This window comes from Cricetulus griseus, chromosome 2, assembly GCF_003668045.3.
Source record: "Cricetulus griseus strain 17A/GY chromosome 2, alternate assembly CriGri-PICRH-1.0, whole genome shotgun sequence".
NCBI lineage: Eukaryota > Metazoa > Chordata > Mammalia > Rodentia > Cricetidae > Cricetulus > Cricetulus griseus.
In genome coordinates this window covers 205,685,891-205,702,743 of record NC_048595.1, presented here as the reverse complement: position 1 = coordinate 205,702,743, position 16,853 = coordinate 205,685,891, and the positions used below count along the sequence as shown (strand labels likewise).

The window sequence follows — 16,853 nt, the reverse complement described above, 5'->3', positions numbered from 1 at the left end:
AGACCAGGCTGGCTTCGAACTCACAGAGATCTGCCTGCCTTTGCCTCCCAAGTGCTGGCATTAAAGGCGTGTGCTACCAACGCCCGGCATTTAATAGCATTTTTAAAAACCAGATTTAACAGGCTTTTGTAGAAAAATATTTGTGTTTGTTAATGCCAGTATTCTTAAGAGTTCACAGGGCTTTTTTATAGTTTATTAAAAATAGATTTTTTTTCACACACTATTCTGATTACATTTCCTTCCCCCTACTCCTCTCAGTTACTCCCCCATCCAGATCCACACCCTTTCTGTCTCTCCTTAGAAAACACACAGACATCTGAGAAATAATAATAAAATAAATCAAAACCAAATCAGAAGGTAACAAAATAACCAAACAGGAAAAGAGCCAAAGAAAACGCACAAGAAATTAACATAGATGCAGAGAAAACAAGTTCTTGTACACAAGAATCCCATAAAAATCCAAAATCCTGAAGACATTATATGTATACACAAAGGACCTGTAAAGTAATGGTGTGTGTTTCGAGGCTGGGGGGGGGGGCTGACTTAATGTTATAAGACAAAGAATCTCTATGGAGGCCATTGAGTTCGTTTTGTGTTGGTCATCTACTTCCGGGCATAGCTTATTTCCCCAGTAAGACTCCCTTGGAGAAAGTATATTTCTATCTGCAAGTGGCTATCAATTCGATATAGATTCTGGGTTAGAGGTGGGGGCGTGTGTCTACTTATTTCAGCTACAGTGCCCCGTGTGGTGCAGAGCATGGCAGGCCCTGTGCATACTGCCACACTGAGTTCATGTGTGCACCCAGCCCTGTTGGATCAAGAAGGGCTTGATTCCTTGGTGTCCTCCATCCCTTCTGGCTCTTACACTCTTTTCACCTCTTCTTCAGCAGGGTTCCCTGAGCCCTGAGGGGAGGAATTTGTAGACTCATCCTATTTAGGACTGAGTGCTCCACGGTCTCTCACTCTGCATATTGTCTGGATGTGTGCTCTATACCCACATAGTGCAGGAGGAAGCTTGTCTGATGATGCCTGAGAAGGCACTGATTTATGAGTATAGCAGAATGTCATTAGGAGTTATTTTATTACTATATTCTTTTAGCACAACAGTAGTATTTGGTCTTCCCCTGGGACCATGACCTATCTAGTCTCAGGTTCTTGGCCACCCAACAGTGTTGGGCATGAGCTTCACCTCATAGAGTGGGCTTTAACTCAAATCAGATATAGGTTGGTTACTCCCACAAACTTTGTGCCTCTACTGTACCAGCATATCTTACAGCCAAGGTACTCTTGGTAGACTGAAGAGTAAACATATCTTTTTGGTTTTTCATGACAGGGTTTCTCTGTGTAGCTTTGTAGACTAGGCTGGTTTCCAACTCACAGAGATCCGCCTTCCTTTGCCTCATGAGTGCTGGGATTAAAGGCATATGCTACCACCGCCAGGCATAAACATATCTTCTTAATACCAAGTTTTTAAAACTTTTGTCAGGCATGGTGGTACATACTTGTGATCTCAACACTTAGCCTGAGACAGGAGGAGGATCACAAGTTAGAGGCCAAGCTGGGCTACAAAGTTAAGACATGCTCTGGAAAAACAAGCAAGTCATTTTAAATAAAGTTGTACTATATCCTTAGTATACTTTCAACTACTTAAGGGGGGTTTTTGTTCTAATTTTGTTTGTGTGTCTGTGTGCATGCATGTGTGCAAGTCAGAGGAAAACTTGCAGGTTTTGCCTCTCCTTCCACTATGTAGGTTCTAGAGATCAAACTCAGGCCATCAGTGTTGGCAGGAGGTGTCTTTTCTCACTGAGCCATCTCTCTGGCTACTATTGGAACTTATTTTCAATGTCTCTCAGGACCCTGTATTCAGAGGAAATTTTAGATCCCACAAGTTTGACTCTTGGCTCCACTGTCCCTCAAGAAAAAGCCTTTATAAGGCTAGAGAGATGGCCCAGCCATTAAGTGTACTTGCTGCTTCTGCAAGTTCCCAGCTCCACATGGTGGCTCACAACTATCTTTAACTCCAGTTCCAAAATGTCTGATGCCCTCTTCTGGCTTGCACAGGCACCAGGCACACACACACTACATGCACACAAAGCACTTATTAAAGGAGAAAAAGGCATGTCTCAGGCATGGGGCACACTCATAATCCCAGCAGCTGGAAGGCAGAGGGATTGCTCCAAGTGTGGGGTTAGCTGGGTGCACATGATGAATTCCAGGTCAGCTGGGACTATATAACAAAACTCTCTAAAAAGCCAAAAAGGTAGAAGCTCTTACAAGAGAATTGACAGTGGCATATACAGGTAACACCAGCACCCCAGAAGCTAGGACAAGATGATCACAAATTATAGACCTGTCTGGACTGCAATAGTAAGGTGCCTTCTCTGAAGAAAACAGCCTCACAAGGAATCGGTCACTATTTCAGTCCTCAACTTAACAGCAAGGGCTACTCTGTGTTACATTGATTAGCCTTAGAAAATTGTAATATACCTTTTCCATCTTAATATCTTCATTAGTTAACGATGAGTCTGGCCGAGATGCTGATGTTGGTGCCAGGGAGCACGTGGGTGCTAGCAGCTCCCTGCCACCCCGGGAAGAGAAGCAGGAGCCAGTTGTGGTAAGGCCATATCCGCAGGTACAGATGCTGCCTGCACATCATGCCGTCGCATCAGCCACTCCTGTTGCAGTGACTGCTCCGCCAGCGCACCTGACACCAGCAGTACCACTCTTTTCAGAGGGAATTATGAAGGTAACCATTTAAAGTGTCACACTACACCACAGCTGCCCTCGGTTGTGTCCTAGGGTGCTCCTTCAACTTTTCCTTTTTGGCAGTCCATTCCATCTTCCCTGTAATTTGGGGCTTTGTTATGCTGCAGTGACTATACTATGCTGGGCAGTTGGGAACCACCGGACCTTTTCTGTTACCTGTTATTGGACCTTTTCTGTTCCCTTTTCTGTTGTTGTGTTGTTGTTGTATTTTTATGGGGTTGATTATTTTGAAACACAGTATTATACTATAGTCCAGGCTAACCTGGAACTCCCCTTGTAGACTAAGCTAGCCTATACCTTCTGACAGTCATCTTGGTTCTGCCTCCCAGTTGCTAGGATTACAGGTTTGTCTACCATATCTTAACTCTGTTACATAATTTAATGTTAAGAATTGTTCTACTTACAGACATGCTAAGTGAGTTTTATCCTGGTGCTCTTCCCTGGTTTGCTTTAGTAGCTGATTAATTTGGAGGTATCTGAGCAGGTTGCTCTGTGAGTTACTTAAGTTAATATTTTAATTACTGAGAGTTCTGTTTGCTTCTGCCCAAATATGAGAGGCAGGACTGTATAGAAGACAAGGCATACAGTATAAGCAGTACAAACCTGGGCTTTAGTCCCAGTTCTACTTTGTACTTTATGTGTGGCTCTGAGTAAGACGTTTAGTCTTGTTTGTGCATTCTTTCCTCTGTACTATAGAAAAGCTGTGATGCTGACAGGTGAACTATATGATACCTGTCTCATCTGTGCCACTCTCCAGATTGGATTTGTGTGCTTTTAAAGAAAATGCATCATAAGAGCAAAGCTATTGACATGTCTCCTGTGGTTTTCCCTTTGCAGCCATCCCCAAAGCCCACCATGCCTAGCCGTCCCATTGCTCCTGCTCCTCCTTCTACCATGTCACTTCCCCAGAAAGTTCCAGGACAGGTTACTGTCACTATGGAGAACAGCATCCCTCAAGCTTCAGCCATTCCTGTGGCAACAATCAGTGGACAACAGGTTAATTTTTTCCTCCTTTCTTGTTAGCTTTCTAACTGTAGGCCCAAGCCGTTGATCATTATGTATATAACTCTGGGATACATTAGGCACTGTCCTAAATAATTAAATGGTTTCTGATACCCACAGAGAAACAGTAGCATTAAATCAAAAGAAGGAATAAAACCCAGGCTGCATACTAGGTAAGCAATATCTGCTGAACATACCCTATGCCAGGCACTACCTTCATTGTAAAATCCCGAGTAGTCATGAGCTGTCCATTTCTTGGAGGAATCACAGGATTGATTAGACTGATGAGAAGGAAACAGTACCAAACAGTTGAGTATACCTCCCAGCAGTGTTGTTGGGAGTATCCTAGGTTTTGTTGGAGCATAGTAGATGTGTATCTGGGGCTGATTGGTTAGCCTTCTCATGGTGAACATTTATGTTGACTCTTGTTTTAACTTGAAATTTTAATTGCATTCCATTATGTATAGTTGACTTATCTTTGAATTATAACACTTACCTGTGAAGAAACTAAATCCTAAAATTCTTTTCCTTTGTGTTTTCAGTAAGATTAATGTTACAAAAAGATGCCCTGTATTGTTTTCAGTTTAACATCTACTAAGTAATCTCAGTAAATCAGAAAATGTCACCTGAGATGCACTTATATTGCTGTGCTAGAATACTTAAAGGGATGTACTGGAATACTTAAGGCACTATCTGTTGGATACTAACATGTTTTTAGAAATCTTCAGTAGCATAAAGAATAATAGATGCAACGACTTTTATGAATGAATGAATGAATGTAGAAGGATGGGTGTACTGGCGCACACCCTTAGTCCCAGCATTTGGGAGATAGAGGCAAATGGATCTCTGTGAGTTCAAGGCTAGCCTGGTCGACAGAGCAAGTTCCAGGATAGCCAGAGCTACCTAGTAAGACCCTGTCCCCGCTCCCAAGAAACAAAACAAAACCAAAAAAAAATAGAGTAGGAGGTGACTCAGCCTGTGACCAGGAGAAAGAAAACAAGTAGGAAAGACTGATGTTGCAGAGATAACTATAAGTAGATGGTCAGATTATCTCATCTGGTCCTGGGATCTAGTAACTAGTTAGGTTCTGGTGCTTGTTGACAGGGTCATTATTTTAATAGAGTAGATGAAAAAGTAGTAGCTCAGTGTTCTCAGAGCCCCTTTCCCTTGGGGTCCTCACTGTCTGACAGTTGAAATTGGGTGTGCTCAGGGTGATATAGCTGTAGATGATACTCACTATCCAAAAGGAATGGCCTCCTTCAAGAGTGTAGATCAGTATACATTCCTTGAATCATGTATGCTTTTGCCCTGGAAATCTCCAGAACAGCAGGGGGGGGGTGGATGTTAGAGAACAGCCTGACCCAATTTGAAATAATGTAAATAATGGCTAAGCCCACCCTTGTGAAATTGCATTCTGTCCTGTTTCTTCCAGGGACATCCCAGCAACCTGCATCACATCATGACTACAAATGTTCAGATGTCCATTATCCGAAGCAATGCTCCTGGGCCCCCTCTTCACATTGGAGCTTCCCACTTACCTCGAGGTAACAAACACACAGTTTGCTCAAATTCTGGAAATACTTTAGCAGATGCACATTTGATAGAACACAGATGACAGTTAACCTAAAGTTACAGATCAGTAGAGATAAACCTTAAACAGTACAGATCTTAACATGGTCTATTGTGTGCTTCTTAGAACGAGTCCGTATGTATAAATCTAAAGGAAAATAAATTTTTGTTGTCATTATGAGACAGTCTTCCTAAGTAACCATGGCTGGTCTCAAACTTGTGGTCCTCCTAAATGCTGATTACAGGCACACACCTCCACTCCTGGATGTTTTTGTGTTGTGTTGTGTTTGTGACAATGTCTTGCTATGTAGCCTTGATAGGACTGGAACTTGATAGCATGCTGGCCTTGAACTCACAGTGGTCGTCTTACCTTTATCTTCAAATTACTCTGGCTATAGGTTTGAACCCATACCTGGCTTCTAATATTTTAAGTTTTCTGAAAACGTTTATTAAATTTTTAATATTCATTGTAACAAGACTGATTTATTCTTACAAGTAAGTTAAAATAAGTTGTAATAAATTTAATGCATTTTAATCTTCTTTTACAAAGTAAAACAGTTGGGGATTGTTGAAGAAAACCAAGTTAACAAAACCAGGTTTACTCAGTCCTAGTATAATTCAGCAGTTCCCAGCATGTCATTCACTGACTCTTAGTCTGTGGTATCAGAGCTACCTTAATGGAAATGCCTTTTTACGCTATTTACCTTTTTGCAATGCTAGTGTCTGTACTAAGGGAACAAAGGCAACATGAGGAGGTGACCTGTTTATTACTAGTGACTAAAGTGTTTAAGCCTTCATCAGAGTCTAGGCAGTGGCACCATACTGTGCCACTCTGATGGCACCAAACAGGATTGTTAATTGTGTCCTTCCTAATTGCGATTTAAAATAAAAAAAATAAGCAATTTCTTTTCTTTTCTTTTTTTTTTTTTTTAAAGCTCAACCTTTGAATACACATTTTCCTAATTTTCTTGGTGATAAAGTAAGAGGTGTACATATAGTATACTGGAGCTGAAAATCCACTTGCTGTCCAGGTTTTAGCAAGTATGCCTTTCCTATGAAATATAATTGGCTTTATTAAGCAGTGTATCTCTAGACTATACTGATATTTTTTTTTTTTCCTTTCAGGTGCAGCAGCTGCTGCTGTGATGTCCAGCTCTAAAGTAACCACAGTCCTGAGGCCAACTTCACAGTTGCCAAATGCTGCTACAGCACAGCCAGCAGTACAGCACCTCATTCACCAGCCAATCCAGGCATGTTGGGGTCGGGGTACTTGGCCAGCATGGCTGTGGTGTTTTACCATTTACTCTGCCGGACACTGAGGGAGCCCATAACCCTATAACTGAGTTACTACTCAAGGCTTTGGAGAGTTTGAAGGATGCCTGAACAGTGCAGGGATAATAATAATTTGTTGGGAAAGTAGCAAGTGAGACAACAGGTGCTAGAAAAATAAAGACGGCCATGCACAGTAGCAAGGAAGACAGACAGTGGTGGCTATAGATAGTGTTTGGTGAGGGCTAGCTAAGATGGAGGATTGTTATTTGGAAAGAGCTCTGTGAACACCTCAAATTTTTATGTACATTTTATGCATATAAATGTATGCCTGTCGGGTTGTGGTGACGAATGCCTTTAGTCCCAGCACTCAGAAGGCAGAGGCAGGTGGATCTCTGTGAGTTCGAGGCCAGCCTGGTATAGAGAGAGAGCTCCAGGACAGCCAGAGTTACACAGAGAAACAGGAAGTGTAAAACAGTACTTTTTGAAGGATGGGCAGGATGTGGTGATTTAATTGCATCTATGAAAGTCAGGAAAAGGGGTGAATCAGGACTCAGGTGATAGGAATAGGTATAGTGGACAAATGATCGGTGCCATTTGGGGGGCTCCTTTTTCACGTTTTACACACAGATGTAGTAATAAAGGTTAGGACTAAATATTTGTATGAAAATGTAGAAAGCGCCTGAACACCTGACATTGCCCCCCTTTGAACACCTTGACTCTGGCCAGCATAGAAGTCTGTCATCCCCTTGCCCTTTGTATCCTAGTTTAGACTGAGAGCCAGCAACTCCAGCCAATAGCTTCATGGGCCCTCTGTGGAAAACACTTGGATATATGACATTTTGAATGTCCACTCTGCACCATAGTAAACCACGAGAATGCTGAGCAAAACAGTTAAATCCTAGTTTACACTAGGACAGTACTTTTACTATAGTTGTATTAAAAAGTCTTAGACTATCCAAACAAGATAGGAATTTTTGTTTATATTGGAACAGTCTCATTATGTACTCTTGGGTGGCCTCAATTCTTTACATAAAGCAGGCTGGCCTCAAACTCACAAAGATCCACCTGCCTCTGCTTTCTGAGTGCTGGGACTAAAGACTTGTACCACCACACCCAGTATGAAATAAGAATTTTCCCTACCTTTTTAGCAGTGCTGGGAATCGAACCCAGACCCTTGTATTTGCCTGTCTTCCACTCAGCTGCATGTGTCCTGCTCTGACATCTATTTCCCCCACCGCCACCCCCACCCCTTTGTTTCTTGGTATATGTGAGGTAGTGTAGGTAGCCCAGGCTTAGCTCACATTTTCTTGGGGGGGGGGCAGGTTGTGTGTGTGTGTAATTCTGACCTGTCTTATAACATACCTAGAAAAACCATTAGGGTGCTAAGGACTTGGTTCCATCTAGTCACAGACCTACTCATCTGGAGGCCTGAGTTTCAAAATGGAGTTTTAGTATTTGGTTTGGTGTTGTTACTTTGCTTTTTGCTTTAATTGAAGTATTTTTTCTCTCCCCTATAGTCTCGCCCACCTGTGACCACCTCCAGTACAATCCCTCCTGCTGTGGTAGCAACAGTCTCAGCCACCAGAGCTCAGTCTCCTGTCATCACTACGACAGCAGCACATGCTGCTGACTCAGCACTAAGGTATCCGGGCCATCCTGCTGTTTCCCTCTTTACCTCAAATGAGTTTTCTAAATTGTACTCTAGATCAGGGCTTCTTAAACTTTTATCATCCAAGAGATTTTCACATGACCCTGGATATATAGGTATATAAAATAAGTACAGAAACCAAACACTTACTAGTAATAAATCCTAACAAAATGTCTTTTAAGGTGCTAGAGAGATAGTTCAGCAGTTAAGAGTACTTGTTGCAAATGAATGAGTGAATGCTTGTTGTGCTTCAGAAGACCTTAGTATAGTTCCCAGTACCCACATTGGACAGCTCACAACCACCTCTAACTCCATCTCTCCAGAGCCTAGTGTATACACACACACAATAAATCTTTTCTCTTTTTTCTTTTCTTTTGGTTTTTTCGAGACAGGCCCTGGAACTCTGTTGACCAGGCTGGCCTTTAACTCATATAGATATGCCTGCCTTTGCCTCCTGAGTGCTAGGATTAAATGATGCATGTGCTGCCATCACCACCTGGCAATAAAAATAAATCTTAAAGACAAAAGTGAACTGATTTTACCATTTACTAAAGAATTGTGCTTGTTTATCTTTACATAAGGAATTACATCTTGGCCCAGCACATCTTTGACTGGCAGCATCTTCAGCATTTTACAGACTTGGTTGATACTTTGATTTTATAATTGTCAATGCTGAGAGTGCCACTTTATATAATATAAATATGCAGAATGACAGAAGTATATTTAGGGCCATTTGCAAAACTGTTGGAAATTCTATCCTAATCCCAAAATTTATGGCCATAATTCATTTTGGTTTTGGTTTTTAGATTTTTTTGTTTGTTTGTTTCATGGATATGAATGTTTATATGTGCACCATATGCGTACCTGATGTTTGCGGTGGTTAGAAGAGGGCATTAGATCTCCTGGAACCAGAGTTATGGATAGTTGTGAGGTACCATGAGGATCCTGGGAACTGAACCTTGGTCTTTTGCAAGAACAGGCAGAATTCTCAATGGCTGGGCTATCTTGCCAGCCCCTTTATTTGTTTTTAAATAACATATAAAGGCCGGGCGTTGGTGGCACACACCTTTAGTCCCAGCACTTGGGAGGCAGAGGCAGGTGGATCTCTGTGAGTTTGAGACCAGCCTGGTCTACAAGAGCTAGTTCCAGGACAGCCTCCAAAGCCACAGAGAAACCCTGTCTCGAAAAACCAAAAACCAAACAAACAAACAAACAAATAAATAACATATAAGGTAATAGCTTGTCTTATGGCTTTTCCCACACACAATTCATGTATATGTGCACACATGCACATTTGTGAATGAATGGGTGAGTATACACCGCAGCATATATAGAGATATTTTCTTCTCGGTATATACCAGACCAGCTGGCCCATGATCTTCTAGCAGTTCTGCTGTCTCTGTCTCCATCTCTGTAGAAGCACTGAGTTACAGATGGCCAGGCTACATCTGCTTTTTTGTGGGTTCTGGGGATTCAAACTCAGCTTCTCGTGCTTACACAACTTGTGCTTTTTCACAGAACTATCTCCCTAGCGCCTTAGTTTGGTTTTGATCTTCCTTATTCTTCTCCCCTGTCCTCCCTTCCTACTTACATCTTCTGTCCCTTTTAGTTTCCTTTCCACATTAAATCACGCCTATGCTATTATCCTTCCTCACTCTACTTTCAAGACCTATCATTCATTCATATATATATCAAGGATCTGTAATTGGGAATGTACTGTCATTTTGAGTGATCCATCTTGAATGGGAGAACAGAAGCAGTGGCCAAGAAAGTTACATAGAACACTGGGTCTTTTAGAAATTTCCTCTTACCTCAGTGTATTGCCTTGACTATAAAAAGAACAAATCACAAATGATTTGTTCCAATCAAAATTAAACTCAAATCAGACATGATGCCTCCCACCATGACCACAGCTCTTCCAAAGGACGGGAGTGGGATTATTATCATTATGCATGTCAGGTGGGTCACACCTGCTGTAACTCCACTGAACAATCAGACCACTCAGAATGGAAAAACGCCCCTCTCCTCTGGGGTGTAGCATGTTCCCTGTGGGACTCTACTAACCCATACTACAGTTCCTAGTTTAACCCTAAATCCTTTGCTTCTAACCCTTGGAACTAGTCCAGATCCTGTTTCACTGCTAACACTGATTTCACCAGCACAAAGCAGTCAGGAGGCTGAGGCAGGAGGATAGTAATTTCAAAGCTAGCTTGGGTTATATAACATGTTTTAAGCCAGCTGAGCTGCATAGTTAGACCCAATCTCAAACAAAAGAAATTTTATTTTCCTTTGCCACGGGGGGGGGGGGGGGTTGACCACTTTATTATTTAATAATAAAATATTAGAGAACTTGGCAAGTTATGGTTCCTACCTGTATGGCTCCACTTGATGCCTCTGAATGCTTTTGGTAGGCGAGTTCTCACCAAGGATTTAATGAATGTTACATTTATTCACTGTGTCTTAAAATCCCCAACCCATCCTTCCTCCCCACTTGTCCCAGAAATTGACTAGTGAGAACTCCTCTGAGCTGCTGCTCTGTCGCCTTTTGATAACCAAGTCTTTGAGTACTTCTTGTTGATATGTAATGTTGCAAGCTCACTCTCACTTGCCCTGCTTCTCTAGATTTGAAAATAGCGATTTCTCCAAACATGCTGTGTTCTAGTGGAAGATGGTATTTGGGATCTAAAGTTTAGGTCCTACAGGAGCTCATTGCTTCTAGGAGGCATTCCTTTGAGGCTTTTTTTGTGAATTGAGATTTTCAAGTGAAATAATATGTTTTTCCCTTCTTAGATTTTTGTTTTTTTTTAAGTATGTGTGCTTATAGGTGTAGGTGCCTGCATATAAAGAGCAGAAGACAGCCTTGACTGTTAGTTCTCAGGCACTATTCATCTTTAGTTTGAGCTAGGCTCTCTCATTAGCCTAGAACTTCATCACACAGGCCAGTCTAGCTGGCCTTTTATGCTTCCAGGGATCTACCTGTCTCTGCCTCCAAGCACCACTTGGGTCCTGGGGATGTGAACACAGGTCCTCCTGCTTGAAATACGAACACTTTACCATCTGAGCCATTTCCTGGCTTGCTTTCTTGGATTTCATATTTATGTATTTTTCCTTACACTGAAAATGATGCTTTCTTAAAATGTTAACGTGAGTATTTGTTCTTCATCATATGACACACATGGTGGAGACTAGAAAAGGGTGTTGGATCCCCTGGAACTGCAATTAGATACCATTGTAAGCTGCCATGTAGGTGCTAAAACCAAACTAGGGTCCTCTGCAAGAGCAACCAGTGCTCTTAACCACTAAGCAATCTTTCTAACTCTACCTTTTGGGGATTTGGCTTGTTTTTTTTAACATGGGGAACTCATAGCCAAAGTTAGCTTACACATATAGCCAAGGATGACCTTGGACTTCTAATTCTCTTGTCTCTACCTTCCAAGTGTTGACACTACAGATATGCACAACCAACCGTGTGTGGTTTATACAGTGGTAGTTATTGATCCCAGGGCTTCAAGCTTGCTAGGCAGCACTTCAACTAAACCATGTCCACAACTGCACTGTCTTCCTAAGGCAACCTGTCACAGTTTTTAAACTATTCTCCCAGTGTTTGTATATGCAGATACATTTGAATTCAAGTTCTTATTTTATCCTCTTGATCCCTAAAGAACACTTAATTCTTCATCCTGCTTTACTTTGTGGTTTGTTTTGTTTATTGTGTGTGTGTGTGTGTGTGTGTGTGTGTGTGTGTGTATGAGTGTGTGTGTTTTAGACTTTATGTGTATTGGTGCTGCGTGTGTGTCTGTGAACCATATGCATGCAGTGCTGAGAAGAGGCCAGATATATAAACAAATCTTCAAGGAGGGGGAAAAAAGGAAACAAAAGGGACTCACTTCCAAGATAAAAAAAAAAGAGAGAGAGAAAATATCAGTATTTGGTGTCAGTAACATTTCTAAAGTGAGCATCAAAGGCAAAGATCTCAAGTTCAAGGCCAGCCTGGGTTACAGGGTAGACCCTGTCTCAAACAAGCAAGGACCTCCGATATAAGTATTGGTAGAGCCCTTGCCCAGCATATTCAAGACCCCCTGGGTTCCTTCTTCAGCATGGGGGTGGGAGGGTGTTCAGGTGAAGTTGCTCTCCTCTAAGTCTTGTAACTTTAGCTCAGTTCCAGAACCCATGTAGTAGAAGGGAAAAAGCAACTCCTTCATGTTGTCTTGTGACCTCCACACATGCTCTGTGGCATGTGTGTACCTCCATACACACATAAATGCATGTGTGAAAAAATGGTTGAAAGTGTAAACTGCATCATGGATTAAGAACTAAATTATCAGTTTTTTGATATTGCTACCTTTTGAAGCAAGATGGCAGCCACAAGAGAGAAACCCCAGGGCCATTTATTTCATTGGTAAAGTTGAAGACCAAATATTGTTTTAACTGTAAATTCTACATAACTCTGGAAAAAGTTCTGTGGAGAACTTGTAGGTCACAGTACCCTCTCTCCCCACAGTCGTCCTACTTTATCTATCCAGCATCCACCATCGGCAGCCATTAGTATCCAGCGTCCTGCACAGTCTCGAGATGTGACAACAAGAATCACACTACCTTCTCATCCTGCGTTAGGGACGCCGAAACAGCAGCTCCATACAATGGCTCAGGTAAAAACAGTGAAGAACCACCAGGGATTCTTTGGGATAAACTTGAATCATGCCCACTTATTAAAGGGCCTGGCAGTGTAAAATCAGTCATCATTTTTAAACTGGATAGCATAGGAAGTGTTCTTGTGTGTAACTATGTTATGCGGTCCCCTTACAGAAAACCATCTTTAGTACTGGCACACCAGTGGCTGCAGCTACAGTAGCACCTATTTTGGCAACCAATACCCTTCCTTCAGCAACCACAGCTGGTAAGTCAGTGATCCTTCTCTTTGTGTTAGACAAAAAGGAGGCAGGAGCAGTGAGTTGTTTTTCATTTTTCACTTTTCGCCTTCAGAGAAGGTGAAAGTATTATCTTTCCCTGAGAGCTTTCCCAAGGTTTTTAAGAGCCTGTAATGCATACAGAGAGAATACTGTTAAGGAACTTTCTTTTTACCCTCTTTTCAGGATCTGTGTCGCACACACAAGCTCCCACGAGTACAATTGTTACTATGACAATGCCCTCCCATTCATCCCATGCTACTGCTGTGACCACCTCAAATATCCCAGTTGGTAAGTTGTGTACATTTTCACACAAAAGCCTGTGGGGAATTTTCAGCCCATATGATCAGGCCTTCATGTCAAAGGTGATAGGATTATTTTCATATTGTTGATTTTAAAAGTAACTCTGAATTTGACTTTTATTTGTTTATTTAGAGTGTGTGTGTGTGTGTGTGTTTAATGTATGTGAGTACCACCTCATTTTTTTTGAGACAGTGTCTATCACTGAACTTGGAGGTCTCTAACTTGGCTAGGCTAATTGGCCAGTGAGCCCCAGGACTTTGCCTCTTTCTGGTGCTGGAATTATAGGCACAAAGTGCTGTGCCCAGCTTCTTACATGCTTTCTGAAACTCTAAGCTCAGGTCCTCATGCTTTACAGCAAATCCTTTACCAACTAAACCAGAATTAATTTTTATTTTTTATTCTAATTGACTTTATTGAAATCACTGATCACAGATTAGTCCTTCCTTTTCTGCAATACCATAACCAGTTTAGCTTGCTTGTGCATCTTCTGTTGTCTTTTAATAAACTTTTTGTTTCAAGATTAAAATTACATCATTTTTCCCTTCCCTTTCCTCCTTCAGGCCTCTCCCATGCATACCACCCCCCACTCTCTTTGAAATTCATGGCCTCTTTTTCTTTAACAATCTTATGCACACACACACACACACACACACACACACACACACACACACACACACACACTCACAATCTGCTCTATCAATATAATGTTACCTATGTGTACACGATCTCAGGACTGACTGACCATTTGGTCCTGGATATGGATAATCAGTGGTGGGTGAGGAAGATCATTTCTCCTATTCTCAGCATTCCCCAGTTACCAGTAATTTTTTTGTCTAGGGTTGCCACCCCACTAGTTTTCCCCCTTCCATGTAAGCATGTCCATTGGTATAGTCAGGTTGATAAGACTTCATGGGTGTAGCCTCACAGTCTTAGAAGATAAAGTCTCACAGCAAGCTCACAGTTCTCTTGTCTCCTACAGTCTTTCTGCCACTTTTCAGGATCTCCAAGCCTTAGTGCAGGAGTTGTGTTATATAGTTCTGTTAGGACTGAGCTCCATGTGATCTCTTGTTCTCTGCATTTTGATCGGTTCTAGGTTGGGGTTTTCTGTGATGGTCTGTTGTAAAGAGAAGTTCTTTGATAAGGGGTGAGAACTATGCTTATCTGGATATAAGGAAAAATATTTAGTTGGGGATTATCACTGGTTTAGTAGAGTGGTGGGAGTAGGTTTTCTCTAAGATCCCAGATAATAGGCTAGATTTGTAATACTAGGCATGATTTCCCTCCTTCTGAGTGGGTCTAGTCCAATTAGAGTACTTTTGGCTACCCCCAAGGTATATATACCATTATCGTACCCTTAGGGCTATTGGGCCATGCTAGTCATAATTGTGGTTCATAGCTGTCATAGCTGGGCAGGACTATGCTTTGCTTTTCTCCCTTGGAAGTTCGTATGGAAACTTCTGATACCATGAGAGCTATTCCTCGTGGAGGAAGCTTTCAGTTCAGACCCAGCTTGGGTGCTCTGGGCCTTGTGTCTCAAGTGCATGGTGCCTTCAGCAATGGACTTTTCACCTCTGGGGGGCAATGAAGGGCTACAGCAATAGGCTATAATGTTTCAGGAGTCTCCTAAACAACCCTGACCAACAGCTCAAAGGCGGGCTTCTCATGCTTGGTGTTGGAGTTTCTGTTAGATAGTCTGTGGTTATTTGGGAAGAACATTGTCAGCCCAGAGGCGAAATTTTCATTTAAATTCTCCCCCCGCCCCCAGGTGTTAATGGGACATTTTTCATTTCAATTCCTTGTGTGTGTGTATAACCAATTGGTTGTGGAGACCAGAAGTGAATGTTGTTTCACTTATATTTTGAGACAGGTCTCTTGCTGGCCTGGAGCTTGTCAAGTAGGCTGGGCTGGCTGGCTAGTGAACCCCAGGCATCCTCCCACTTCTTGTCTTCTAAGGTCTGTCTCCATCTCCCAAGCTCACACTACCATGCTCATTTTTTAATGCCATCTCTAGAGATCTTGCTTGCACGTCAGTGAGTCTCCCAAGCCTCTGCTGTTTGCTTTATTAGTTCAGTCTTGGGGTCCACAAAACGCAAGCTAAAGAAAAAGGACTGCTCACTGAATTTTTTTTTACTCCCCTTTGACAAGTAACAGCGAGTACATTGAAATTATTCAGTTGAGCTCATTTCTTTTTCTTTTGTTGTTTTGGGTTTAAGAGTTTTGTTTTTTAAGAGAGGGTCTTTGTGAACCTGGCTGACTTTGAACTCACAATCCTCTGGCCTCTGCCTCCTGAGTGCCAAGTTATAGGGCGTGCCACTGCCTACTCTTGACTTAAAACTGTTGGCACACACAATAATAATAGTAATAAACTGTAATAATAAAACTCTTGCACACACAATAATAACAATAAACTGTAGGCATTTTAAGAACACTGCTAGCCTTGTTTGGCTTGCCAGTGAATAGTAATGGAATTGATGCTTTACTATCTGTAGCTAAGGTGGTGCCCCAGCAGATCACACACACTTCCCCTCGGATCCAGCCCGATTACCCTTCGGAGAGAAGCAGCCTGATTCCCATTTCTGGTCATCGGGCCTCTCCAAATCCCGTGGCCATGGAAACCCGAAATGACAACAGGTAGGAGGCAATGTCTCAGTTACTCTCCTCTGTGTTTTGTTGAGTTCTGTTTTGTTTCTGGGTTTGGTTGTTTTGTTTTTGTTTTGTATACATTGCAGGATCATAACCTTTATTCATAAGTACTTATTTTGTTCCTCCTAAAAACAGTACATTCTTGTAAGCAATTATGGATAACTGAAAGGATTTTGTAGCTTTCCATCCTTTCTACATTTTCAAAGCATTGATAGGCCAGTTGTTTTGTATAGTAGCAATTTGGTTTTGTCTTATTGTCTCTTCACAATTAGATTGAGGTTATAAATTTTTGGAGTTATATGATCTCACCATAAGAGAGTACATGCTGGCTATCAATCCTGTGATTGGTTACGGTAACATTAATCGTTAATGAAGGTGCTGTTGTTCATCATTCATACTCTTTTATAAAGGTCCTTTTTTTCTTTTGTGAACAATATGAGGGAATACTTTGGTTTTATTGTTGTTTTTAGTAGCAAGGAACTTTATTTAGAATTGGGTATGCAAAGTCAGTACACTACAAGATAACAATGAACTCCAGCAAGATGCTTTAGAGCCTGTGTGAAATAGCAAGACTGCTAGGTGTGGTGGTGTACACCTTTAATCCAGCACTTAGAAGGCAAAGGCAGTTGGATATCTGAGTTTGAGGCCAGCTTGGTCTACATAGTGAGTTCCAGGACAGCCAGGGCAATACAGTAAAACCCTGTGTCAAATAATAATAATAATAATAATAATAATAATAATAA

General features: G+C 41.7%; 1 protein-coding gene across 2 annotated transcripts in view; it reads left to right on the top strand.

Moving 5' to 3' along the window:
- Sap130 (Sin3A associated protein 130) overlaps positions 1–16,853 on the top strand; it is a 64,549-nt gene that overhangs the window by 7,798 nt on the left and 39,898 nt on the right. For both annotated transcript variants that reach the window (XM_027400652.1, XM_027400653.2), the window contains exons 3-11: positions 2,514–2,746; positions 3,604–3,762; positions 5,201–5,312; positions 6,463–6,587; positions 8,127–8,251; positions 12,759–12,906; positions 13,064–13,154; positions 13,351–13,455; positions 15,957–16,098. In XM_027400652.1, coding sequence (XP_027256453.1) covers positions 2,514–2,746; positions 3,604–3,762; positions 5,201–5,312; positions 6,463–6,587; positions 8,127–8,251; positions 12,759–12,906; positions 13,064–13,154; positions 13,351–13,455; positions 15,957–16,098 — 1,240 coding nt within the window. The remainder of the gene's footprint in view (positions 1–2,513; positions 2,747–3,603; positions 3,763–5,200; positions 5,313–6,462; positions 6,588–8,126; positions 8,252–12,758; positions 12,907–13,063; positions 13,155–13,350; positions 13,456–15,956; positions 16,099–16,853) is intronic.